The 26180-nt window shown below is 37.9% G+C and overlaps 2 protein-coding genes and 2 pseudogenes across 2 annotated transcripts; 1 reads left to right on the top strand and 3 right to left on the bottom strand.

Annotated features, from left to right (window-relative positions):
- Positions 1-263: 263 nt before the first annotated feature.
- LOC125867194 (F-box protein At5g07610-like) lies at positions 264-1106 on the bottom strand. The gene has a single exon (XM_049547621.1). It carries the CDS (start codon positions 1104-1106, stop codon positions 264-266), a length of 843 nt encoding a protein of 280 aa, XP_049403578.1.
- An 881-nt stretch (positions 1107-1987) lies between these two features.
- LOC125867193 (F-box protein At5g07610-like) lies at positions 1988-3855 on the top strand (annotated as a pseudogene).
- Positions 3856-5911: 2056 nt separating this feature from the next.
- On the bottom strand, positions 5912-7605 carry LOC125867192 (uncharacterized). The gene is made up of 3 exons (XM_049547620.1): positions 7380-7605; positions 6686-7179; positions 5912-6589 (listed from the first exon to the last, which is right to left on the bottom strand). The coding sequence occupies exons 1-3, from the start codon at positions 7603-7605 to the stop codon at positions 5912-5914; spliced, it is 1398 nt and encodes a 465-aa protein (XP_049403577.1).
- Positions 7606-21248: 13643 nt separating this feature from the next.
- LOC125867191 (ras-related protein RABA4d-like) lies at positions 21249-25935 on the bottom strand (annotated as a pseudogene).
- Positions 25936-26180: the final 245 nt, after the last annotated feature.

Genomic DNA, 26180 nt, shown 5'->3' with positions numbered 1-26180 from the left:
TCAATAAGCATTCTTGCCTCTTTCATGCACATATTGGATAATTTGCTTATACTGTGCTCTCTCTCAGTTGAATGAATTTCAGAAGCTTCGAGTAGAGGAAGCAAATAAACTTAAGCAGATAAACCTTAAAGAGGAGGAAGCGAAAGAATTGGCAGAGCAAGAGAAGTTAAAATGTGAAGCAGCACAGAAGGAAGCTGACTACCACTAAGATTGAGCAACTAAAGTGATAGACACATCCTTATACATCTACTGGCCTACATTACTCAGTTCAATTTGCTTCCTATCCAGAATGGATTGTCGAAGAAATGATCAACTGATGGTAATGGCAACTTCTCACAACTCCTACCTTTTACTGTTAACTCAACTTTGCAAGGCATGTAAAGAATCAAATATGGTAGCTTGTTATTTCCTTCACTTGTCATAAGAGAAAGCACACTAAATGTAAACTCAAGAGAAGTAAGTCCCGGTGAACTACAAATCATTTCTCGAATTGCACATGAAGTTGGTTCATGTTGATCAATGCAATACTTTGCGCTCCAAGAAGAGTAGTCATTTTCCAATACAAAGACATCAATATGATGTGGATCACTGACTGAAGAGCCAACCAGATGTAAATTCCCGTGGACGCATCCACAATAATACTGTTCATTCATTTTAGGTAATTGATAAGAGTGGATAATTTCCTTATCAATATCAAAATAACAAAAGCTATTTACCCCTCTAAAGATCCAAAAGATAGCTCCATTGAAGAAAACTCCCTTACATTGTCCCAAATAGCTCAAAAATGCTTTTGGGAACTGGACTCGTGATCGCCTCCATGAGTTGGTATCTGAAGAGTATATTTCAATAGGGAGACAATAACATAAACTATATTTGGAATTACGCGAGAATTGGATCCCAACATTTATAACTCTGTAATGAGGCGATATCGAATGATCAAAGGCCAAACTCATGTCTAGTGACCCCACATTTGGACTCGGAAGAGTATGGAATTCCTTTGTAGTTGGATTACACACAATGTACTCATCGAATAGCCTCTTACGACAAAGAAGTAAACCACCACAACAATTCAAAATTACAACATCATCAAAGGGATCATCTTTCATTATAAAATCAAAGAATCTAATAGAAGCTTTAAATTTTGTTTTATCAGGAATGTAATAACAAGGCTAATCGAGAAAAGGCGACTGTAGAATGAGTAGAGTTGGGAAAGATTGAGGCTTCCAGAGAGAAGAAAAACGGGGATTGGAGATGAGAGACCTCCAACATTTCGAAACAAGTTTGAACCTGAAAAGAGGCCTTGCAGGAAGGAGTAGTAAAATCTTGGTTACAACATCATCACTACCTTCAATTTTTCAGCACTATAAGACATGTTGATATGTTTTTATAAAGAACATATCTATTCAAACACTTACATATATATAATGAAATGGGAAGTATGAGTTCAGTCTCCAACAAGAGTCCATGTTGTGTTTCAATATTCTCATCACAACATTTAATGGATTACAAAAAATGAAGAGTCCATGTTGTGTTTCAAGCAGAATCATTAATGTGCACAAAACACAATTCATTTTGTCATTACTTTTTCAAGTTGCGACAAAACAATGTAGAGCACTTTTTTAATGCATCCAATACCCTAAAAATACAGAGTTGTTTTATGAAGATTCACAAACAACAAGAAGGCCAGTGATGGAGCCAAAATTTTCAATAAGAGGTTCAAAATTTGAAGAAGTAAACACACGAACAAGTTGAAGGGGATTCGACATCTACTATATATACATTAAAAAATACTCCCTCTGTCCCTAATTACTTGTCTACTTTTGAATTGGCACACCTATTAAGAAAATAATTAATGACATAGTGAGTTTACCATTTTACCCCTATTAATTATGAAGTGGATGAAAAGTTCTACATTTTTCAAAATAATTAGTCATTTAATTGAGGGTATAATAGGTAAAATTTTTTGGTCCTTTCTTAACTTGTCAAAATGGACAAGTAATTAGGGACACCTATAAAAGGAAGTGAACAAGTAATTAGGGACAGAGGGAGTAACTTTAACCATGTATAAATAGTAATATTTTCCACCAAACCCCCTAACAATATGCTGGTTCCGTCCCCGACAACAACAACAAACTCAGTGTAATCCCACAGGCAGACCCAAAGTTAAAGGTGGAACAGTAGCCCTTCTGAATTCTGATCATCTGTTCACATCATTGACCTTGTCAACTTAATCAAATAATGAAACTTCCTAAGCAATCTTTACCTATATGTTGACATATTAAATATGCATCCATCATCTGCAATTCTTGCACAACACAAAGAAAACTTACTACTAAAAATGCAAGGCATTAAACTCAAGATCCCGAAATTTTCAGATTTAGAGCAGCCATCATCAGCTCGAATAGTTGTTTCGATTGATGATCTATTGATTGAAATTCTTTTACGCGTACCTATAAGATCCCTTCTCTGTTTCAAAACCGTATCCAAACGTTGGCTTTCAAGCATTACTCATCCACATTTTTTCTGTCCTCTGTCAACCCAATCCAAATCACGCAATAGGCCTTTTCTTGACCTGTCCTTATTCTCTTCCAGCAAAACCCCAGTTCGATTATGTTCATTTTGATAAGAAAAATCCCCCAAAACCACCATTTAAGAATCTCAAATTCATTAAAGACTCTTCTGGTATTAGTATTCTGCAATCTTGCAATGGACTAATGCTCTGTTCCAACTCCCCTTCGCGTCTAGCTAAAACAAATTACTATGTTTGCAACCCCACTACGAAACATTACACAGCACTTCCAAAATCAGTTCTTGAAACTGAAAATTCTAAAATTCATGGTATAAGCTTAGCTTTTGATCCTGCCAAGTCTCCTCATTACAAAGTAATATGTGTTCGCGATTCTGTTTCGTCTCCTCAACATTATCAGATTGAAATCTACTCATCTCAAACAGGTTTGTGAATTTCATAAGTATTCACTAAAATATAAAAAAGTTACAAAATTATTTTTGTCACAGTAAAGTAACTAACTAAACTCTACCTTTTTGTCACAGACTAGAATGTAAGATGTGTTTTTACTAATTTAATATTTAATTACGCGAAGCATATGACAAAAAGTAGTTGTGTTTTTTTTTTTTTGTTATAGCGGATAAAGTTTAATGACTACACGTGAAATTAACTCGAAACAGGGACATGGAGACTATCAGGTGATCCATTCATTGCTGATGTTAATTTCTCCAAAGGGGTTTATTGGAATGGATCAATTTACTGGATTAGTACTATTGGAAACTTGACTTGTTTATATTACAATCTTGATTTTGAGAGGTTAGGGGTAATGCCAATGCCGCATTTTCCAGATGATCAAGGAACAACTATAACATATTTTGGTGAATCTTGTGGCCATTTGCACCTCACAAAAATTTCATTCTACACAATTCGATTTGATGTATACGAGATGAGAAGGGATGATTTTGAATGGTTTGTTAAGTACAAGGTTGATTTTGAACATCCTGAGCATGAGTTGACTTATTGTAATTTTACGATATTATCTCTGGTTCGAGGTAAACGAGAAGAGGATGCATTTTTGGTTCTGGCAGTTGTTAATGATGATAAGGTAATGAAGTACAATCTTATAAACAAGACCTTTGAGAAATTCTGTGATTATGATGTTGAAGATGAACAAGTTTTTTATTGTAGTACAATTGGTGCTTTTGAGTATATTGAGTCTTTGTGTTGTGTTTGAATCATTTGCATTTGTATTTGCATTCCTCTTGTATTAGTGAACTCATAAAATTGTTTGTTTTCATATGTTATATTTGTTTTTTGAGTATAGTGCATCTTCATGTTGCCTATAGTTTCGTGTATGGTTGCTAAACTTTACCCTTGTATCAGTAAAGTTATAAAATTAAATTAAATTTGAGTGAGGAGTTTGATTGTTTACAGATGAAGCCAGACAACATTTAAGTTAACAAGCAACTCGAGTTATGCAATAGGTATAAAACGACTTGTACAATCAAAGTGTTACTCTTAGTCAGAAACCACGTAGCAGCTAAGGCTCCAAACTTAAGGGGATGGGATATTGACAAGCAGAAGTTTTCTCTACAGAAATTCCAAAGTATACTACTAGAGGTGCATTGTTTGAGAATATGAAGATTTTTCCTTTTGGACTCACCAATTTTGAGTTGTAAAAGTGCAGAATACAGCACTAGGACTAACGAAAAGTCTACTAGTATCCGTTCTGATATATATCACTTTTTTGCAGAAAATAGAATCTTATCAATGAAATAAGCAGAAACAGTGATACATAGCAAACATATCGTTCATCGGGTAACAACTATCATCAACAAAGTAAATAATCCTGACCAACTTATCCTCAAGATGATAAAAAAAGGCAACAACCAACTAATGGAAGTTAATTTGAGTCAAAGCTAATATTCTGTAGAAGAAGAATGAAAAACAGACTCCAAAACAAAGATTTTTATGCCTATGTTACTCAGTTTAATTTGCTTCGAATCCAGAATGGATGTCGAACATATGATCAACTGACAGTACAAGTCCTACTTTTTACCGTTAACTTAGCTTTACAAGGCATGTAAAGAACCAAATATGGTAACTGATTATTCCCTTCACTTGTCATAAGAGAAAGCACAGTAAACCTAAACTCAAGAGAACCAACTCCCGGACAACTACATATCATTTCCCGAATTGCACATGAAGTTGGTTCACGTCGATCAATGCAATACTTTAGGCTCCAAGAGGAGTAGTCATTTTCCAATACAAAGACATTAATATGATGTGGATTACTGACCGAAGAGCCAACCAGATGTAAATTCCCGCGTGTACGCATCCACAGTAATATTGTTCATCTATTTTAGGCAATTGATAAGAGTGGATAATTTCCTTATCAGTATCAAAATAACAAAAGCTATTTACCCCTTTAAACATCCAAAAGATAGCTCCATTGAAGAAAACTCCTTTACATTGTCCCAAATAGTTCAAAAATTCTTTTGGAAACTGGACTCATGATCGCCCCCATGAGTTGGTATCTGAAGAGTATATTTCAATAGGGAGACAATGCCAAACACTATCTTTATGAATCAAGAAATGTAACCCAACATTTATAACTCTGTAATGAGGCGATATCGAATGATCAAAAGCCAAACTCATGTTTAATGACTCCACATTTGGTCTTGAAAGAGTATGGAATTCCTTTGTAGTTGGATTACACACAATGTAATCGAAGAACCTCTTACGACAAAGAAGAAGTAAACCACCACAACAATTCAAAATTACAACATTGTCAAAGGGATCATCTTTCATTATAAAATCAAAGAATGTAATACAAGCGTTAGATTTTGTTTTATCAGGAATGTAATAACAAGGGTAATCAAGAGAACGCAACTGTAGAATGAGTGCAGTTGGGAAAGATTTAGGCTTCCAGAGGTAAGACAAATGGGGATCGGAGACGAGAGACATCCAACGTTTCGAAACAAGTTTGAACTTGAAAAGAGGCCTTGCAGGAAGGAGTAGTAAAATCGTGGTTAAAAAATCATCACTACCTTCAATTTTTCCAGCAGTATAAGACATGTTAATATGTTTGTATGATGCTCATAGCTATTCAAACACTTGTATATATAATGAATGGAAAAGGGCCAAAAATACCCCTATCCTTTCAGAAATGGTTCATAAATACCCTCGCTCAAGGTGCTAGAGGCACCTAATGTAGAGTACGAAGAAAATTTGTGGGAGATGGATCTGGGAAGGCTGAAGGATACAGTGGTTGAGGCTAGGCGTCAGGGCTGAGTTTACTGGGCTACTACTAAGGCCATCACCAGTATTAACTGGTCACCAGAAGCTAAGAGGTGGCTGCACTTGGTTTCCAGGAGGATCCACTTGTCAAGCAACCGTACTGACCTAGTTTTGTTGAACCTTTCCCAAGTCGAATTTCAGCTGCTTGAGAGTCGAAAGCGGGCAGATGTTGAGACCGGACCCATCGTCGACCAAGACATGATTTATAATTTTGTCTCGGCATTTGATGGTGACATGCAGAGCTTTGTTGTGCATCCTGCCTTCAAATGGAAGCTCTTCGTCACAAAAACTGATTCGGTGTCCTCGAATGACCTGGTTTATCATGGCTGCTAGATTGTCACTGTTTGTACCCACGGGCACATAAGTATCATCCAGAGCCTTCATCAACGCTTGCCTATGTAGTTGTGAACTCATCAACAAAGCCCATACAGAAATCTGAGCTAGCGTCTTCTCCAAATGCTTCACAATTGAATAATCTTTCGGCTGCATTTTTCTCCAGAACTCCTTGGCCTCGGCTTCACTGATCAACCTTTTTGTTTGGTCCTTTTTCTGCCTTCCTTGAGCCAACTCTTTCGGTGTGTAGCACCTGCCTGATCTGGTCATACCCTGGGTAGCAGCCGTTTCAATCACAAACTTTGGTCGGGTAAGAATTTCTCGTGGCACCAAGGCAACAGCCTTCTCAGGTGTCAGAATCATAAAGTTTTTCTTCTCTCTAATGCTCAACGAGGCTACAACCCTTTCTAGTTCATCAGGAACAATCGGAACTATTGTCTTTGTCACGCACTAATCATCATTCGTCTCTATCATATTGATAGTGACGCCTCCATGATTTGGCAAAGGATTACTGTTGACATTGGGCGCGACCGTCTGAAGAGAGACCACGTTCTGGTCAATCAGGTCTTGAATCTTATGTTTCAGGTTAATACAGTCCTCGGTATCATGTCCAACACTGTTGGAGTGATATACGCACCTCTGGTCAGGTCTGTAAAACTTTGAGCTAGTGTCAATCGGTTTAGGCCCTACAGGATGAATATATCCTGCCGCAGTTAATCGCTTGAACAACTTTGTTCGACTTTCAATGAGCGGTGTGAAATTTCTAGCAGGCTTCTTCTCAAATCTAGGACGGGAGTGATCGTAATTGCCTTGTTGAGGAGGAGGCATTTGACGATAATTTAGAGTGTTTGGACGGGGGATTTGATATCTGGGATATGAGTTGGTTTGGTAGTTTGGTTGTGGAGCTTGATAATTCGAGGGGGTATTTTGGTAAAGTGGAGTTGGGGTTTGGTACATTCGGGGAGGAGTTTGGTAATTTGCTTGAACGTTAGCATAGTTGGGGGTGACATTCCGGTAGTGATGAGGTGGAGTTTGGTAAACTGGAGGGGAAGTTTGGTAGATATGAGGGAGAGTTTGGTAGACAGGAGGGGGAGTATTTTGATAATTGGGGGAGGGGTATTTTGATAACTAGGGGAAGGGGTGTTTTGGTAATCAGCATGGGTATGACAAGCCGAGTACGAACTTTGTGAAGGTCGAGAGCGACCTTGGTATGACGATGATTTCCTTGGGGTCTTCTTACCTTCATAAGAGATAAAAGACACATCTTCTATTTTCTTCTTCAACAAACCCAAGGATCCGGTCGAGGCAGCAACACGGGCGATCTTTTCGGTTCTCAATCCATCATCGATAGTCCCACCTACCTTGACTATTTCAGCAAACTTTGCTCCAACGAGCAACATGATTCTGTCATAATATTCGGGATCTTGAACCCGCACAAATACTTCGACAATTTCCTTCTCATACATAGGAGGCCGAACTCTTGTAGCCTCTTTTTTTTCAACGCCTTACAATTTGTTCTCATCAGGAACCTCTGGTGTTGGATGTAGATTTGGAACTTTAGGATGGACTTCACCGCTTTTATTTTAAAGGGAAAGAGGAAACCCCGGACGTCAACTTCTTTAATGATGACCAAGAAGATATTTCCCAATAGCGGTCCTTCTTTTGTCAAAATTATAGAACAGGTATTTATTCCTCTCCTTCAAGTTCTACTGCACCCTTCGGTCAAGTAAACCAAGTCCGTATGCAAATTCTCTGTAACTTTCGTTGGATTTCTGCTTCATTTTTTCCAAGGAGAAACGATCAGGAACGATCTCTACATTGTGGGCGAATCGTTCGATGAAGTCCTTAGCCAGAGCATTCCAACTAGGCCACTGCCTTGTTTCATGCGATGTACACCATTCCAGAGCTTCTGTAACATCCGGCAATTTGAAATAACGATGAAGAGGCTTAGAATTGGAAATCGTCATTTTGGAAGGAATTTTAAAAATCTGGAAATTTAGCTATGGAAAAAGTGAGTTTTTGGCCAACTTTGAACAGTCATAACTCCCAGCTCAGGATGATTTAGGTGTGTTTCCTATTATGGTTGCGAAGCTCGTAGAATGATCTTTCCAACACCGCCTAGTTTGCTTGATTCCGAGTTCATATGAGTGAGTTATGCCCTTTGGAAGTTGGGTTGTTGGCACAGGACAGTTCACCCGAAATTGTAAGGGTATTTTGGTCTTTTCCCTAACCAATTCTTTTGGTTATATTAGGGATTTATACTGATTTTTAGATCAGTTTTCCCTTTTTAAAAGAGTGAGAATGAGGGTTTGTGAGTGAAGAGGAGGAGAAGAAGAGGAAAAAGGGAAGATCAAGCAAGGATTCGTCAAAGATAGTCATGGATATCGTCGGGGGTGATCCCTACTAGGTATGTGAGATCATAGTGTTGGGTTGGTTCTTTCCTCCACACGCCAAACTCGTTTTAATGTTGAGAAAAAAATTGGTTATGTTGTTGAAATTGTTGGTTGTGTTGTTGAAGTTCCTTGTTGTCTTGGTAAGTGTTTTCGGTTGTGATTTCTAGTTGAATCTAGTGTATGTTGAGGGGTTTGATGATATTAAGTGTTTGGGGCTGGAAACTTTAAAGTTTAGAAGGTTTAGAGTTGGAAAAATGAAGGAGAAAAGTCGAATTTTTTGGGAAAAGGGCTGGGGCATCGTGCCAATCAGCGCGCCCCAAAGGGACTTTGACGTCTAGCTCTTAGGGTGGCGCGCATAGCAAAGCGCCCAGCAGGCCCCTCTGAGGTCTGAAGGTTGGCGCTCCGTGCCTCTCAGAGCGCCAAGGACACCAATCTTTCCCATTCCTTGCCCACTTTTTCATACATGTTCCTTGGTAATGTACCTATGTTTTATAGTTGTTTTCAACTCTCTAAGATACATCTAAACATCAAGAACTCATCCATAAACATGAGATCATTACCCTTGAATTCATAATCCAATTCGAGGAAGGTTCGGATCAAAGTCAAGTGAAGTTAGAGTCAAGTCTAGAAGTTAAGAAGTAAGCCAAAGCAAGTCTTCAAAGTTTTTCAAGAGTCTTTGTTGAACATTTTAACTTCATTTTAAGGCTCAAGTTTCAAGTTGAGTAAAAAGTATAGAGTTCCAAGTTAAGTTGAGAGTATAGAGTTGAGTTCATTTCTCAAAAGTATTAGGGAACTAAGTATTCCAAAAGAAGTTTATGAATGTTTTCACATTTGAGTAAGAGAGGAACTATGATTCCAAAAGAGCCTTTGGGCTAGTTTCCAAGAAAAGGGAACATCGATTCCAAGTGAGCCTTTGGGCTAGATTTTGAGCAATTATCTCAAACAAAAGAAAGATGTGTTTAAAACACTTATGAGCCAAAGTATTTTTGGGAGTAGTATTGAGCACCGAATTAGGGAAGTGAGTTCATATTAACTCAACTCTCCATAAGAACCATTTAGCCAAACATGGGAATTAATGGGTCATTCTTCTTAGATGATCACGTAAGATTAAGCTAGTGGATCCACTAAGTTAAAGTAAGGTCCTATATCACGGCAAGGTATAGGATGGTCCTTAGGCAACGTGAGGTAAAACGCTGTATCATCACTAGGGCTTATAATGATGGTTGTCGGTTAAAGAATCTCTCACTAAAGTTATATTACTTTTATATAAGTAAAGTTGAGTTTGTTATTGCTTTATCTTTAACGAACTAAGTTGTTTACACTATTTTACAAGCTTTATATATTGCATGTGTCTTACTGCTTTATATTTTGAGTTCAGTTATTCATGAGTCGAACAGAGCCAAGGTAAGAGTTCCTTTGTACTCCTTCAAGCTTAAGTTGTTGTTTAGCTTTCCAGCTCGCATACTCGTACATTCAATGTATTGATGCCAGTTAGCCTACATCTTATGATGATGCAGACACAGGTACCGGAGATCAGCATCCAGCACGCCGTTGATCCAGCTAAGCACTCCAGAGTCAGTGGTGAGCCTCCTTGCTTTCCGGAGGACTCTGTTATTTTGTGTTCCTAGTTTTGTTTTATTAGGATGTTGTAGGGTCTATCCCAACATCCATCTCAGTGGTATAGAGGCTTCATAGATAATCAGTCAGCTAGTATTGAGTCTCTCATCTATGTATATATAAATATTCTATTTTGAGATTCGAGTTGCCTTTATGGCCAGATTTTATCAGTTGAATTATTTTTATGAACTTTTATTGTATTGAGTTATTCTGATGATTTAGGTTTCCGCTGAGTTAAGAAAGCCAGACCAAGGGTTCGCTTGGGGCCAGTAATGGTCTCCGCGTGCCGGTCTCGCCCTGGGTGTAGGCTTGGGGCGTGACAGCTTCTCCACTCAAACTTTGTCTAAAAAGCCGCATCAGTAGGGCTTCATCCCTTCCAACTCCCACGAGCTGGTAACAGTAGGCCCTTAGGTGCACTAAAGGGTTCCCTATTCCTCCAAAAATGTCAAAATTTGGGACCTTGAACCCTTCTGGGAGGTCCAAATTCGGGTGAATGCATAGATCCTCATAATTCAAACCGGTGACTTCAGGAATACACTGCAACTCTTTCATGGCTTTTTAGATCTCTTCCTTCATATCCAGCTTGGTGGCCTCTTCCTTCGACCTCCACTCTCTCTCTCGCTTTTCATAGTAGTCAAACTCAGAACCATTGGCATCATGCTCATGGGGGATCGGGATTTGAAAAGTGGCTTTTTTAGGTAGGGGTGGAGCAATGGAGGGACTTTGGGCATTTTGAGTGGCTTGGTAGTTTTGCGGGAAAGTCTGGGGGTTGGTATGTTGATGCTAGTGACAGAGGGAAGTTTGTGGGTTGTTAACGTGTTGGTTTTGAGGGGGTGGGACAGTTCGGAGGTTGGCATTTTGGGGAGGAAGTGGCACTTGGATGTTGGTATTTTGAGGAGAGGGTGGTGTTTGATAAGGGCGGAGGCATAATGGGGATTTTTGTTGGTTAGGTCGATGATTGAAGGGTTTTGAGCAAGACTGGAGGGTGGGTTTTGAGTCTATTTTGCACGTGAAGGAGGAAAGTTGAGTGGAGGTCTTCCATCTGCCGGAGCAAAAACCGGATTAGGCAGATCCTGCCTTCTCTGCATTTCGACCCGCATCTCAGTGATCTGTTGCATCAACTGTATAATTAACTAGTTCTGATCGGCGACAATAGGCTGAGCCACAATATCGGTAAAGTCAATCTCTTCATTGTTATCACCCATTATTGACTTGCCCTTCCGAGAACTTTGACTAGGGAAAGAATCTGTAGGCCCTTTTGATCTTGAAAAATAGGGGTGTTCAGCCAGCTTATGAACACATATCTGTTCTAACTACCTGTAGAGGAAAACAACTCAAAGGGGAATCTGTTAGTTTTGATTCAGGACAAATAATACAAAATATCACATAGAAAGCATGTAAACACATAAAAGTTGCTTCGTTTGAGAACATGTTAACCCAAGAATAACGGGGACTGATTTTGAACAAGCAGGAATTTGCTCGTATTATTTTGGGATCATTGACTTAGAAAGGTTAAATTGCTCTGAGCTAAGGCCTTCTTACTGCATCTTCCGGTATCTGTTGATCTGAACTCAATGTTTCCTTGTAAAATGAAAGGGGGAGAATAAATTTTTTTAAAAGATAGGGGTCGGGACTTGAAAGGCTGCCTACGTATCTCCCAAGGAGAATTCAGGCCCTAAGTAGTTCGAATACAAAAGGAAATTCTCATTTTCATTCATTCATTTGATTGATTACAAGGAAAGTGAAAAAACATGCAATAAAGCTCCTAACACAAAGGTTGTTCCTTCGGAAAGACTTCTTCTTCTGACTGCTGCATTAATCACGGGGGGTAAACTCAACTTGAATCTTTCCCATGTTGATGAGGGATTCCACGCATAGCGAAACCCGAGGCACCTTCCAATGTTATGATCTATGGCGTCATGATAAGGGCAGGGTTTCCAGATTTCAATCCCAACGGGATCGACCGCTTCGTCATCCTTTTTGATAGAGGCCAAGACTTTCTTTCGAACCAACAAACTATAGATACCCAACAACATTTTCTTAAAAGGTGTGAATTAATGACAATAAAACAAGGTGTGCTCAGTGACCGGCATACTGGGCTCCGGTTGGTCACAGGTAAGAACAGTGTTCTCACCCCACATATACGGGATCTCCCTAACGTTGATCAGGTTGCGGATTGCTGCCTTAAGCTCCACTCATTCTTCTATAGTGTGTCATCTTTGGTTTGGGTGGTAGGCACACGTCTTTCGAGTGCTTTCATGCCCAAACCCAAAAGTGGTTTCTTCGAGAGGCTTCAGTATGTGTGAAGCCTTAAGGTGCTCGTAAATGAGAGCACACGGTACGACTCTTACCCCTACGCTATGTGTCCGTTCATAAGCTGGGAGAGTGATCTTTTTGTCTCCTTCTTTCAGACGTCCTAGGAAGGGAGGTATATAGATGATTTCCTCATCAATATCTTCTTCAGTAGCTCCAAGGTGAGTGTCTTCGGGACCACTATTGGCTTCTTGATTGAAGAAAGAGCATTTTCTGCGTATCTTTTGAAGCCTCATGTTTATATCATTGTTGAAGACAGCATGTTCCTTCCGTATAGCAATCGTCTCCTCATTCATGATAGCATATCTTGCCATCGTAGTCACTAACTCTGCGTCTAGTGCTGCACTTTTGGCTTGCGCACCTGCGGTGGCTAATTCTACTGTCATTCTTCTTTCTCCCATTTCTCGAATCTCTTGTTTGAATCGGCACAACTTCATCCTTAAAGTCTCCTCAGTCGTCTCCACCTCGACATCTTGCCCTTTTCCATCTTAGCAGCAATTTTACCTTTCCTGAGATGACAGAGTAACATTTTAGGATTTGGTAGTAGGATTTTATTTCAGGCTGAGAAACTCAAGACTCGTGGAATTTTGGTCGGACATTTTGGTAGTGACTTGTATTTGGCATTGTAGAGATTTTATTTTTCGGAAATTTTTTTACAAGGAGTGGGCTAAAATGTCTTCATTCAAAGCAACGTACCACATAAACAGTTAAAGCACACAAGTAAACAGACAAAATCGCATCCTAGACATGCATGTGACCCTTTTGTGCCAACGGTAGGCCTAGCGAATTGAAGGATGCATATGTCTTTTTAAGCCAATTCATTATCCCCAAAATATTTCATTAATAACATTCAAAAACACCCAACAAACATAAAATCAGGGTAAAGAGTTCGGAAAATAAATTACAAAATAAAGTACAAATAAAGCAATCCCATGCAGGGGATAATAACAAACTTCACGCTCATCCTGATCCTTCACCAAGTCTAGTCCTCTTGGCTAAGTTGACCTCTTTCCACATAGCATATATGTTCGCCCATAGGTGATCTCTTGCCAACCGAGCCCCCTCTTGATGTCTAAACCTCTCGACCGACGGAATCTGTTGTTCCATGCTATCATCTAGTTCTGACATACATTGCCTGGATTTTTGTAGCTCTTGCTTCAACTGAGCTATGACTTTAGCGTCTTCTGAATGTCGGCGCTGATGATCCAACTCATTTTTGTCATACTTCTCTTGGAGTCGATGAAGTCGAATTTGATGCTTGGCCCCAACATCTGCAATAACATGGGGAACATTTGGACCAGGCTCGATAGTTCTAGCGAGGCTCTTCTTTAACCATTCCTTGTAATCATTAGAACATTCGGGATGGAACCTGTTTGGTACCGGTTCACCCAACACCCTTCAAATCCTCCATGTTCTACGTATGTCTTCAGCATAATAGATTCGTCCATTTTCATGATCGGTTGCAAATTTCCTCATGTTCGCGATTTGGGGAATCTCCTGTTTCCCTCCTAGTTGTCTAAGGACTCGGCCGGGAGCATATGGTCTAGTCCCCATTAATCCGATAAATATTAAGTAAGGGACGTTTTCTGCTCGAACCACCATTTGTTTCGTCACCACCAGACTTTCTATCGACCACTGCACATTTTCTTCTCTTAGCCCTCGAAGTAGTGGATACCAGAATTTTAGACCTCTAGTTTTGTTGCAATGATTATGGTACATCCACCAATCGTGACCTGCAAGTTCGTCTGATCGTCTTAACGGATATGGTTCTTCTGGATTGTGGGCTTTGATCAAGTGTCTCATCATCCACCACTGAAGTATCATGTTGCATTCTTGAAAGAAACGTTCTCCGCTTTGACACTTGTCCAAAGCCCTATAAATGTCGGCCAAAATAATGGGCGCCAAAGTGTAGTACTTGGTTGCCAACCCGTAGCCTACTCTATAAAAGATAGCATGAGCGACCATTATTGCACTTGAATGTATAGTGTAGTTTGGTCCATGTGGGAATACCATTGTCCCAAGTAGACATATTGCAAAGGCAAGAGGCCGTGTCTCCTTCTATTTTTCTACTGAGAGAAACTCTTCTTTAAATTTCTCATAAGCTCTTGCATGTCTAAATCGATAATAGAGCTTTCTAAGTGGAATGTTTGGTCTGGGAAGCTTGTCCATCCATTCGGCTTTGACGAGTGACAGTTTTTCTTTAATTTTGTTGAAATCCCATGTTTTGGGGAGAAGTAGATCTGTATCGGGTTGGCGCTTCCTCTTGTTACACATGTCGACACTCTCATAACTTGCAAGGACTTCTTCAATAGTCGGCGTCATTTCCACTTCCTTAAACCGAAATACCATATTGTCGTTGTCCGAAAACTTTACCATCGTTCCAATTAAACTAGGCCAAGCCACCATTTCCATCAGTGACGGGAGATTGCCTATGTGTCTTTGAACTTTCATCTTGTCTCCATTGTTCATGAATTTCCACCAAACGTGGAGGTAAGGATCAGGTATGGTCATCATTTGGGTTCTCAGAGGCTCATGTGTTGGATTCATCCTACAAGAAAGACAAACAAAGGTAAGTTACCCCCGCCCCCATAGATAATTGATTTGTTTTAAAATACATATACATCCTTCAATTATACACATAAGCATGATTGTCATTTTATTGGAAAATGGGTCAAATAGACAGGTGGGCTTCTAAAGGGCCCAACACGCCTTGGGTGTTAGGTCAACTTAATTCAAAATGCGCTAAATTAGGGATTTGGTTTCACTCTACGTTAGATGACTAAGAGTGGCTTTTGAAAGACCGGGAACCCAAGTGGACAACTTAGGCTGGAATTCACGACAACCATTGGACGCATGACGAACCAATAAATTGCCGATCTTTCCGAAAAAGGGTCGAGTATAAGAAAGTCCGGTTGCGGTTCCGTAAAACCGTTCTTTAATATGCTATTCATACAAGAGAAGATGCCATGAAATGCAATGACAGTTATAGCACTTTAAACACGTTAAGCACAAATAAACAATTTCAACAATTAATAACAATTAATCAAATAAGTCAAATCTTATGGTTAGAACTTAATTAAGTCCCAGCAGAGTCGTCATTTCTGTTTTATTAGGAAAATATAGATAAACGAAAAATGACTGAGTGTTCGAAAAATCGATTAAACTTATGGTTTAAGAAAAATCGAATTTCCAGAAGAACAGAGTCGCCACTTAATTTTTTAGTAAAAATCAAGAAAAAACTTGAGGTTTTCAAAAGACTTAAACAGATAAATCAATTGAAAAGGGTTCGAGTTCAATGCACATTCCGAGAAGGTGTTAGACCCCCAGAATGCCCGCTAACTTGTGGTTGACTGGCGATTTGACTAAAATGACTTTGACTAGTTTTAGGAAATATTACCTACGTAAAAAGAAATTTTTTATTTTATTTGTTTATTTATCACTCTTTTTTTTAATTATTATTTTAATTAATGATTTAAGGGGAAATAAATAAAAAGGGGGTCATTCTAAAGGGAAATAGCTTATAAAGTGCAAGTCAAACTAAAAGAGTATAAGTAAAACTAAGTGGTAAGTAAAAAATATAAATATATTTAAACTAAGTATAAGAAAAGAAGAAATGACTTCTCTCGGGGAATTTAATTAAATAATAACCAAATACAAAAGAGTTAGTCGACACAAATATAAATAAATATAAGGGAGACAAAAAATCAAATTCGGGATTTTGACCCAAATTCATGAACCTGTCCTAATACTAAAAATACCCAATCAAGGGTTTGGGCCTATTTAAATCCCAATTCTTCTGCTGGACTTTCCCTTTGACCTCTTGGGCCCATTTTCGCTGTTTGACTGTTGACAATTTCCTTGGGCCTATTTTTTAAAACCTTAAGAAAGCCATATACACTGAGTGTATACCAATGTATATGAAATGAATTGGAGCCTGAATCCTTGCATTTGTTGACGTATATCCGTATTTAAAGCTGTATGCCTGCATTCTTGCGTGTTTCAGCCTGCGACTCCAAATTTAACCTGTATATCACTTGTATTTTTTATTGTATGCCACTGTATACATCAGGTATACCAGTGTATACAGCCCCCTTTTCAGGCTTTTCGGAGCTTGAAAATTCGAATTTCAGACTCTATCTGTTGCTTTCAACCTGTACACCAACTGTTTGGACTCGATAAAGAAATAAGTGGATGCGGGCCTTTATGGCCCATCCGGAATATGGGGTAGAAGATAGGAGTCCAAGAGGACTCGGATAGTATCACATGAAACAAAAGAAAAAAAAGATTAGAACTCAAAAAGAATCACATTACAAACCATAGCTCCAAATGATAACAAGATTTACCAATCTAGGGAAAAACAATAACGTATCCAAAGGAAACCAACTAAACACATTTTGAGCAAGCAAAACCAATCAATTGAGATTAAATAAAGTAGCGAACAGTTGGCAACATATAGTTTACAAATAAAAGGAGTCACTGCACCTTGATTAATAAACAAACACATTGTATTAAATATAGTGCATCTATACGACAACTTGACAGTAAAGACAAACAAACAAAAAAAGATCAGCCAAAAAAACAAAATTTAGCAAAAAAATCATATAAAACTAAAATCAACTAGGTATATTATATCATGAATTATACTAGATGAAACATGATAGTCCATATGTAAGCACGACAGGAAACTCATAATAAAATAAAGTAATTAACTTAGACAAAGCTAACTACGATAGAAAGCTTAAAAAAAACAAGGGAAAGGGTGGGATGCACCACTATACACTAAGGCTTGCATATTCTCGCAATCTATTGGAACTAATTAACGATGGGCATGTAACTCATAGAAATCTTTGACAGTAAAGAAGGTGGACTCGACCAAAATCAAAGAATAGATATGCCAAATAAGCTAATGACCATACTCATGAAAACAAGAAGCAAAAGAAAAGTTAATAAACTAGAGTGATTAACCAAAGAATAAAAGAAAATGCAAACAAACCACATTAGTTGGCAAGCTTCATGTAAAAAAAATCATTTATAAGCAAACATGAAGAGGGAGCTAAACAACCCATGGATTTACGCTAAATCGGAATAAGCAAAGAATGGGAACAAGTTGTGTATCAGATTACGAAAGACGAAATCACTCATAGAAGGTGGTTTCAAACTTCACAACTAAATCTCCCACTATCTCAATCATCCCAAACGAGACAGTCGGTAAAGAGAAAAGGAATCGCAAACAAATGGAGTCATCAAATCTTCCAAGCAGACTAAACAAACTACAACAAAACGAATAACAAAACGAGTTACAACATTGATTTGCAGTCAACGATGAGTCAAACATACTCTCAAACTTTAATATTTCGAGCACTATATGCAGTCCAAGATCCAAACAGCTGTCACGTTAAAATAAAAGAGACATAAATCAAAATGAGTATCTCCTTTTCGAGGGCAGCGGCACTGAGACAGAACGAGCAGAGGAACGACAACTTCACTACTACAACGAGATTTCGATGAGCTTTGCAAGCGGCGAGTACAGAAGAAAAATCTTTTATCGATTCTCGCTTGAGTCTAACTACTGATTTTCTCTTATTATGTGTGTATTCTTGTATTTATATTTCTTTCCAAAAAAACTTTTCTTCAATCTTTTTCCCCCTCCCTTAACAGTGAATAATATGCCACATATATAGAAGGAAAATTAGGGTTCCGAAATGGGGGGAAACAGATGAAATTCCATAGGAGTGAGCCCAATTCCAAATTCAAAATCAAAATCTTTCACCATTTTGGACAAACACCCTCTTTCTGTGATTTTGACCCATTCCAAAAGAGGAAGGGGTGAATCGACTCCCTTGTACCCACTGCTCGTCGTGTCTTCATCTCACGCTGGCAAGGACAAACGCGGGCTGGCAGGTGTTGCTGCAACAGTACTATGGAGAGAGACGTTGAGGAAGAAGACGAATTTCGTAGTGTACTCTCTGTTCCTTGTTGCTTTTTCGTGTATTCTCCATGTTCACGCCGTGTATTGCTCTGTGAACTCGCTTCACTGTTAACGTTGAAGGAGATGTTAATGGGTCTTTTCTACTGATCGAAATTGGACCGGGTCGGTCTATGAATTGGACTACTAAAAATAGAAGGGGAAATGGGAAGTGGGCCGCTGGGAATGATTGTAGGCTGATGGAATAATGGGCTTGGGGTCGGTTGGTATATGTTGTTATTGTTATTATTTTACTGGGTTATTTGGGGAAATGGGTCGGCTGAGGTGGGATTTTGGGCTGCTGGTGGAGTAGAGTATGTATTGTAACTGTATGGGTACGGTATTAATTGTAAAAAAAGTAAATAGGGGTGGGGTCGGTTGAAAGGGAATTAGAAGAACTTAGCCAATTCAATTTAGTTAAGATAGATTCGGCTAGTAATTAAACAAGACAAATTGATATTAATTAATTAACGAGCTTCTTAATCTTAACAAAATAAAATAATTAACTTAATTATAAACTAATTAATTTAACAATATAAACGACTAAATAACCAAATATTTAAATAAAACTAAAATCTTCTTGAGACAATTTTCGAACATTCGTAAAATATACTAATGAGACACATAATTATACAATAATTAACTTAATTATAAACTAATTACCTCAAAATATAAGCTATTAATTTATTTAAACTAAATAACCAAATATTTAAATAAAACTAAAATCCTTTTGAGACAATTTTCGAACATCTCATAAAATATACCAACTAGACACATAATTATATAAAATATCATATTTATTATTTTAAAATTTATAAAAATGACCAAACTACTTAAAATGACTTGAAAATTATTTTGAGTTTTATAAAGCCAATTATATTAAATCATTTAGAATTTAGGAAGCTCGATGATAAATCGCTATCGGGGAGGGTCAAAATTGGGTGTCAACAATAGCTCATATGTAGCTTTATTTTCCCATGACATCTTGCATTCTTTGTCGTTCTGAAAGATTTTAATGAACACTTTTTTGGAGATGCTTGTTCATCCGTATTTAAACGAAGCACATATATATAGCATCAGAAGAAAGCCTATAAAAGCTATCTTATTTCTTGTGATGCGAATGTTATATTGTATTTTTGCTCAATATTGGGTCCGAAAGCTCTTTAATATTGAGATAAAAACATAATAGGGATACAATGTTGTGTTACCAATGCTTGAGAAGCAAAACTTTTGGCGTGTGGAGAGTGTTAAGCATCCACATTACTATATCATTATCATTGATTTGTACTTGACAATAAAAGACACTGATAATGTAGGAGTTGTTTACACTGTCGATATATACAAGTTAAATTCTTATTTGAAATGCCACACAAACGTGTGAGATTCTATCCTTTCCTTCAATTTACGACTTCTCTTACTCTGGAATTTGTTGGCTTTTGTGTGTTTGATTAATATGCAGAAGATGCATAAACACAAGTGCCAATAGTAGATATTAAATCACCATAAAACAACATAGTTGTTGATCAAAACAAGGACATAAACTTTGTTTAGGTTGTTGTGAACATCATGTGCTCTACAGTTTTCTCTGTTTAATAGCAGAAACTTGATAACATTAAGGTTTAAAGTTTTTATTAATTCCTTTAATTGCTGGTAGCAATATATGTATGTGTGCACCAGAATATGTATTTGAATTTGCGCATTCCAATTTGGGGCGCGTAAAACACTTCCTACTAAAGGAAACTTACTTGAACTCGAAACATCTGATTAAAGAAAGCGAGAACTTCTACTTATCATTTCATCAAAATCTTTGATGATAGGATCTCCCCTTCTTTGCCAAGGACAAACTTACTCGAACACGAGACATCTGATTAAATAATGAGAACTTAACATTCAACTACTACCTTTGGTGATAAGGCCTACTGGCCCCTTCTACTAGCTAGTACCGTCATCTTCGTCTTTCATTTGTTCTGAAAAACAGATGTGGCTATGGTTGAAAGTAATAAATGGAGAGTAATACAATAATTATGTTGATGGAACCAAGTCATAGTACTGCCCCGTGAGTCAACACTTGATCAACTAATTCTACACGGTACTTTTTATCTTCCACAAACATAGGTATCAGATAACTTTGGCTATCAATGTTTAAATATATGAAAAAAAATCACCTAATTACTTTCTTTTGTTCAAAGAAATTTAAACCTAATACTTCAGTATTTTCAACTTCAAATAAAAAATTTAATACTCCACCTCGAGAGATCTGAAATCCTTATCGTGGTCGACTGCACTGACATTGTAGTTTGTAAAAGGTGTTCAGTGTGTGTAATCTTGAAATGAAAACTCTGTTGCCTTTCTTCTGTTGGTTAGGCATAATATTATAGATTTTTACCTTGTATAAATTTCTGTATTCAAATTATATAACGTAGTAACTAATTACCTTCAATGTTATTTACTTCCAAGGAGTACAATCGTATCCCATCTAATTTTATTATCAACCATTGATGTGCCCGAGTTCCCAAGACCTTGACCCTGGCAGAGTCTGTTACAAGCTCTTTTTATTATTCCCGTTCACCATACTAGTGTGTTTGTAACTTTAACGGAGCTAGGATTTTGAGTTTATCAGTGTTGTATTCTAGAAAAGCAAGCATAGTAGATTCTGGATAAATTTTTATAGATATTAAGTGAAACACAAATACATGAAAAAACCCGTAGACAGGGTTATAGCTCTGCCCCTGATGCCCCAGTGAACAACTTAATGAACTGTATACACAAATAGCTAAACAAACTATCTAAATCGCCTTTATCATCATCAACAATTCCCTATTCTACATAAAACATAAATCATTCCAGTTATATTATGATTTCGGATAAATAAAAAGACCTCCAGAATTCAATAAAAAAATCATGTCGATATGCAGCAGACACCACTATACCCACCAGAATCTGTGTCCTGTCCAGGAGCAATTATCCTGGTTCCCTTTAAAGATTGTGGCTTCCCATAATCAGCTCCCGGAGCTGCAATAAGCGTATTAAAAAAATACTAATGTATTTGAGATACGAAAAAACTTTTTTTAAAATATGAAACGAGATCATATACAATTTTTTTTATATATATTTGGGTTTTTAAAAATATATAAATAAATGTGGGGAAAATGCATAAGTACCCCCCAGCCTATACCCGAAATCCCAGAGACACACCTAACCTTTACTAAGGTCCTATTATCTCCCCGAACTTAATTTATCTATAATATTCTACCCCTTTTTGGCCTACGTGGCACTATCCTTGAAAATTTTGTCAGCATGTGTTGGGCCCACAAGATAGTGCCACATAGGCCAAAAAGGGGTAGAATATTACATATAAAATAAGTTCGGGGGGTAATAGGACCTTAGTAAAGGTTAGGTGTGTCTCTGGGATTTCGGGCATAGGCTGGGGGGATACTTATGCATTTTCCCATAAATGTGTGTAAGAACTTTTGGCTTCTCCACTCAATAGCTCCAACTGTACCTGCAACAAAGTTTGATACTTGAAAGCTCGCAGGTTTCTTGTCCCAACCTGGAAGAGCTATTCATCTTAGGGCCTACCAGCATAAGTGTTATATGCTCTCACCAACTTCCAACTGACTACTTCACCAAACTCCAAACCTTGAATGTAACAAATTGTGGAAAATTGATAAACTTGATGTCTCCATCAGTGGCCAAAGGTCTTCTGAATCTCCAAGAGTTACACATAACAAATTGTGAATCAATGGAAGAAGTGATCACAAAAGGAGAAGGAATAATGACCTTATTTCCCCGACTGGAACGGCTGTATCTTGTTGATCTGCCTAAGCTGGGGAATTTCTTTCTGACAGAGCATGCTCTTGAATTTCCATTTCTCAGAGAAGTGTATATTTACAACTGCCCTGAAATGAAGACGTTTGTCAAACAGGGAATATCTGTGAGTACACCGAGTCTCAAAAGTGTGAACATTGATCATGTGGACATGAAAGAAGATGATCTGAATAAATGGATACAGCAGAGTTTCAATAACAAGGTATGTCTTATTCATTACTACATGATATTCTAATTAGGTTCTACTGCTCTCTTTCCATTTTAGATACTTCATCAACTTTCTTTTACTTAATAAGCTACTAAGCTAATCATCTCTCTCTTCTTTAGCATTCTCTGTTTCCTGCGGGAACAAGAAGCTAGTGATGGCGACGAAGTTGAACCTAGTCATGCCAGAAGTTAGGAAGGTAGGAAAATCTCAATGAAATAATGCAAGTAAAACCTCGAACATCACCTGAAACATATGTTCGCGATGGAGGTAACAAGCAGAGGCGGATCTACATTATTGTAATCTATCGGTTCATGTCAACCTACTAGCTATTGGCTATAGATCTTGTATATGTATTAGTAATATCTAAAAAATAGTTGATTGTGATATAAACATGAGGCCACTGCAGAATTCTGTAAACTATAAATTTGATCTGCCCTGTGATTCTAACTTCATCTTTCATTATATTTAACAACTACTATGTAGATTTATTTTCTCATGTCATCTTGCATTCTACATTGTTTTGAAAGATTGATCACATCACATCATGATTTTTTTGTTGGAATGAGTAAACCATTCCGCCTTTTCCAGCATCCATTCAGAGGTTGTCAAATCTGAGGACGCTATGTCTGAGTAATTTTTGGTTGGATGACATATCCATTATTGGCAAACTTGTCAATTTGGAAATTCTCAGCATCAGAGATTCTCAGTTAGAGGAGGTTCCAGTGGAGAAAGGAAAATTGAACCAATCTAATTTTGTTAAGAGTTTTTGAATAAGCATCGAGTACTTAAAAGGATTTCACCAGTGGTCATATCAAGAATAGTTCGATTGGAGGAAGTACATATCATGGGAGTAGAACATTGTAGTTACTCCACCTCGAGGGATCTGAAATCCTTATCGTGGTCGACTGCACTGACATTGTAGTTTGTAAAAGGTGTTCAGTGTGTGTAATCTTGAAATGAAAACTCTGTTGTCTTTCTTCTGTTGGTTAGGCATAATTGTATAGATTTTTACCTTGTTTAAATTTCTGCATTCGAATTATATAACGTAGTAACTAATTACCTTCAATGTTGTTTACTTCCAGGGAGTACAATCGCACCCCATCTAATTTTATTATCAACCATCGTTGTGCTTGAGTTCCCCAAGACCTTGACCCTGGCAGATAGTCTGTTACAAGCTCTTTTTATTATTCCCGTTACCATACTAGTGTGTTTGTAACTTTAACGGAGTTAGGATTTTGAGTTTATCAGTGTTGTATTTTAGAAAAGCAAGCATAGTAGATTCTGGATAAATTGCTATTATACGTATTAAGTGAAATTTTGAACACAAATACAGGACAGAACCCATAGATAGGGTTGTAGCTCCGCCCCTGATGCCCCAGTGAACAACTTAATGAACTGTATACACAAATAGCTAAACAAACTATCTAAATCAACTTCATCATCAACAACAATTCCTAATTCTACCTAAAACATAAAACATTCCCAGTAATATTATGATTTCGGATAAATAAAAAGACCTTCAGAACTCAATAAAAATCATGACGACATGCAGCAACCACCAGTATTCCCACCAGAATCCAAGTCCTGGTTCCCTTTAAAGATTGTGACTTCCTATAATCTGCTCCTGGAGCTGCAATGAGCGTATTCTAGCTAATGATTTTCTAAATTTCTGTTAAAACTGTCATGAATGCACCCTCGACGTTTGTGGATTGAAGAGCTGATGTTTCCATAAAGAAGAGATTTTCCCTTTCTGCAAATTCTTGAGCATCTTCAACTGGTACAGCTCGAAGACTTCCTAGATCACATTTGTTCGCGATGAGCACTATAACTATGTTCTTGTCCACGTGACCTCTTAGTTCCTCCAGCCATCTAGCCATATGATCGAATGATTGGCATTTTGTCAAGTCATAGACTAGCATCGCACCAGCTGCACCTCGATAATATGCACTTGTTACTGCTCTATACCTGCGAGAGATATGAGAGATGATTCACTGAGTTACAACAATTACCAAATTGGCTATGTTGCTCTGACTCTTCAAAAGAGGATCCTTTGAAAGTGAAGCATTTGGAAGATCCGACACGGGTGCGGCAATATTTTTCTCGAGAGTCCAAGAAGCATAGCTTAACAAAATGAAAATGTTAATATGTATGCAAACCTTACCTCTACCTTTGCGGGGTACAGTCATAGAGAGGTTGTTTCGATTGGCCCTCAACTCAAAAGAGATGAATTGTAAGACAGGTAGATACGTACAATGATAGAAACGAAAATTCGAGAAGAAACATACATATGAAAGTCTGAATCGCGATATAAATTAAAACAATCTTTAAGGAGATTTATCACAAAAACAAGAACGTCTCAAATATCTCAAACAAGTTGGGATCAGCAATATGAATTCTTACTAATAACCATGTCCCTGATTTAAGGTCATCTCAAACCAAGTACTAGGATTTCTCTATATTTTTTATACCTCTGACAGAACTAGACGACTCCAAGAATGTAACATCTGGCAATGTGAAATAATTGAAGAGGCTTAGACTTGGAAATTTTCATTTTTTGGAAAGAATTTTAAAGTTTTGAAAATTTGGCTGAGTATGGAAATCAGTGAATTTTTGGCCAACTTTGAGCAGTCGTAACTCCTAGCTCAGAATGAGTTAGTAGTAGTTCCAGTTATGGTTGCGAATATTGTGGAATGATCTTTCCAACACCACCGAGTTTCCTCGATTCCGAGTTCGTAGGAGTGAGTTATGGCCTTTGGAAGTTGGACAGTTGGAAGGGAAGCCGTCCGAAAATTTTAAGGGCATTTTGGTCTTTTCACTAACCAATTCCTTTGGTTATATTATTGTGTTAGGCTGATTTATGGATCATTTTTGTTCCATTTTAAAAGAGTGAGAGTGAGGGTTTTGAGTGAAATAGAGAAGAACAAGAGAAGAAGAGAAGATCAAGCAAGAAGATCCTCGTGGTATCGTCGGGGGTGATCCCTATTAAGGTGTGTGAGCTTTTAGTGATGGGTTGATCCTTTCCCCCCACACACCAAATTCATTTTTATTATTGAGAAAAGATTGGTTGTGTTGTAAAAGTTGTTGGTTGTGGTGTTGATGTTGTTGGTTGTGTTGTTGAAGTTGTTGGTTGTGGTGTTGATGTTGTTGATTGTGTGGTTGAAGTTCTTTTTGATTTGAGACATGATTTGGGTTGTGCTTTTGAGTTGAATCTATGGTATATTGAGGGTTTTAATGATTCTAAGTGATTTGGGGAAGAAACCATTCGATTTTAGGTGAAATTAGGTGAGAAAACGGGAAAATGAGCTTGCTGAAATATCTGGGTTGGGGGCCTGGCGCGACGCGCCTGCCAGAGCGCCCCAAACTCATCTCTGAAGTTAAGGGGCTGGCGCCCCGTGCCACCCATGGCTCCAGGGTCACCTGCCCCATCCAGTTGTCGTTGGTTGCCCCATTTGAGTTCATTTAAAGTGCGCATTCACTCCCTTTCGATTCTAACTACTCTAAGCTACTTCTAAACACCTAAAAGTCATTCCTAACATGATCATAATATTGGATTCATAATTCAAATTCAAGGTAGAGTTGAGAGTTATGTTTTGAGAATTCTTTCGAATATTCTAAGGAAATCCCTTTGAGTCTGTTTGAGGAGTCGGCTATAATTTCTAGTAACTTGTTTCAAGACTCGAGCAAGTGAGTAAGAAAATGAGAAGTGTCGTAAACATG

The sequence above is a fragment of the Solanum stenotomum genome, chromosome 6 (genome assembly GCF_019186545.1).
Source record: "Solanum stenotomum isolate F172 chromosome 6, ASM1918654v1, whole genome shotgun sequence".
Taxonomy (NCBI): domain Eukaryota; kingdom Viridiplantae; phylum Streptophyta; class Magnoliopsida; order Solanales; family Solanaceae; genus Solanum; species Solanum stenotomum.
This window is presented reverse-complemented; position numbering and strand designations above follow the sequence as displayed.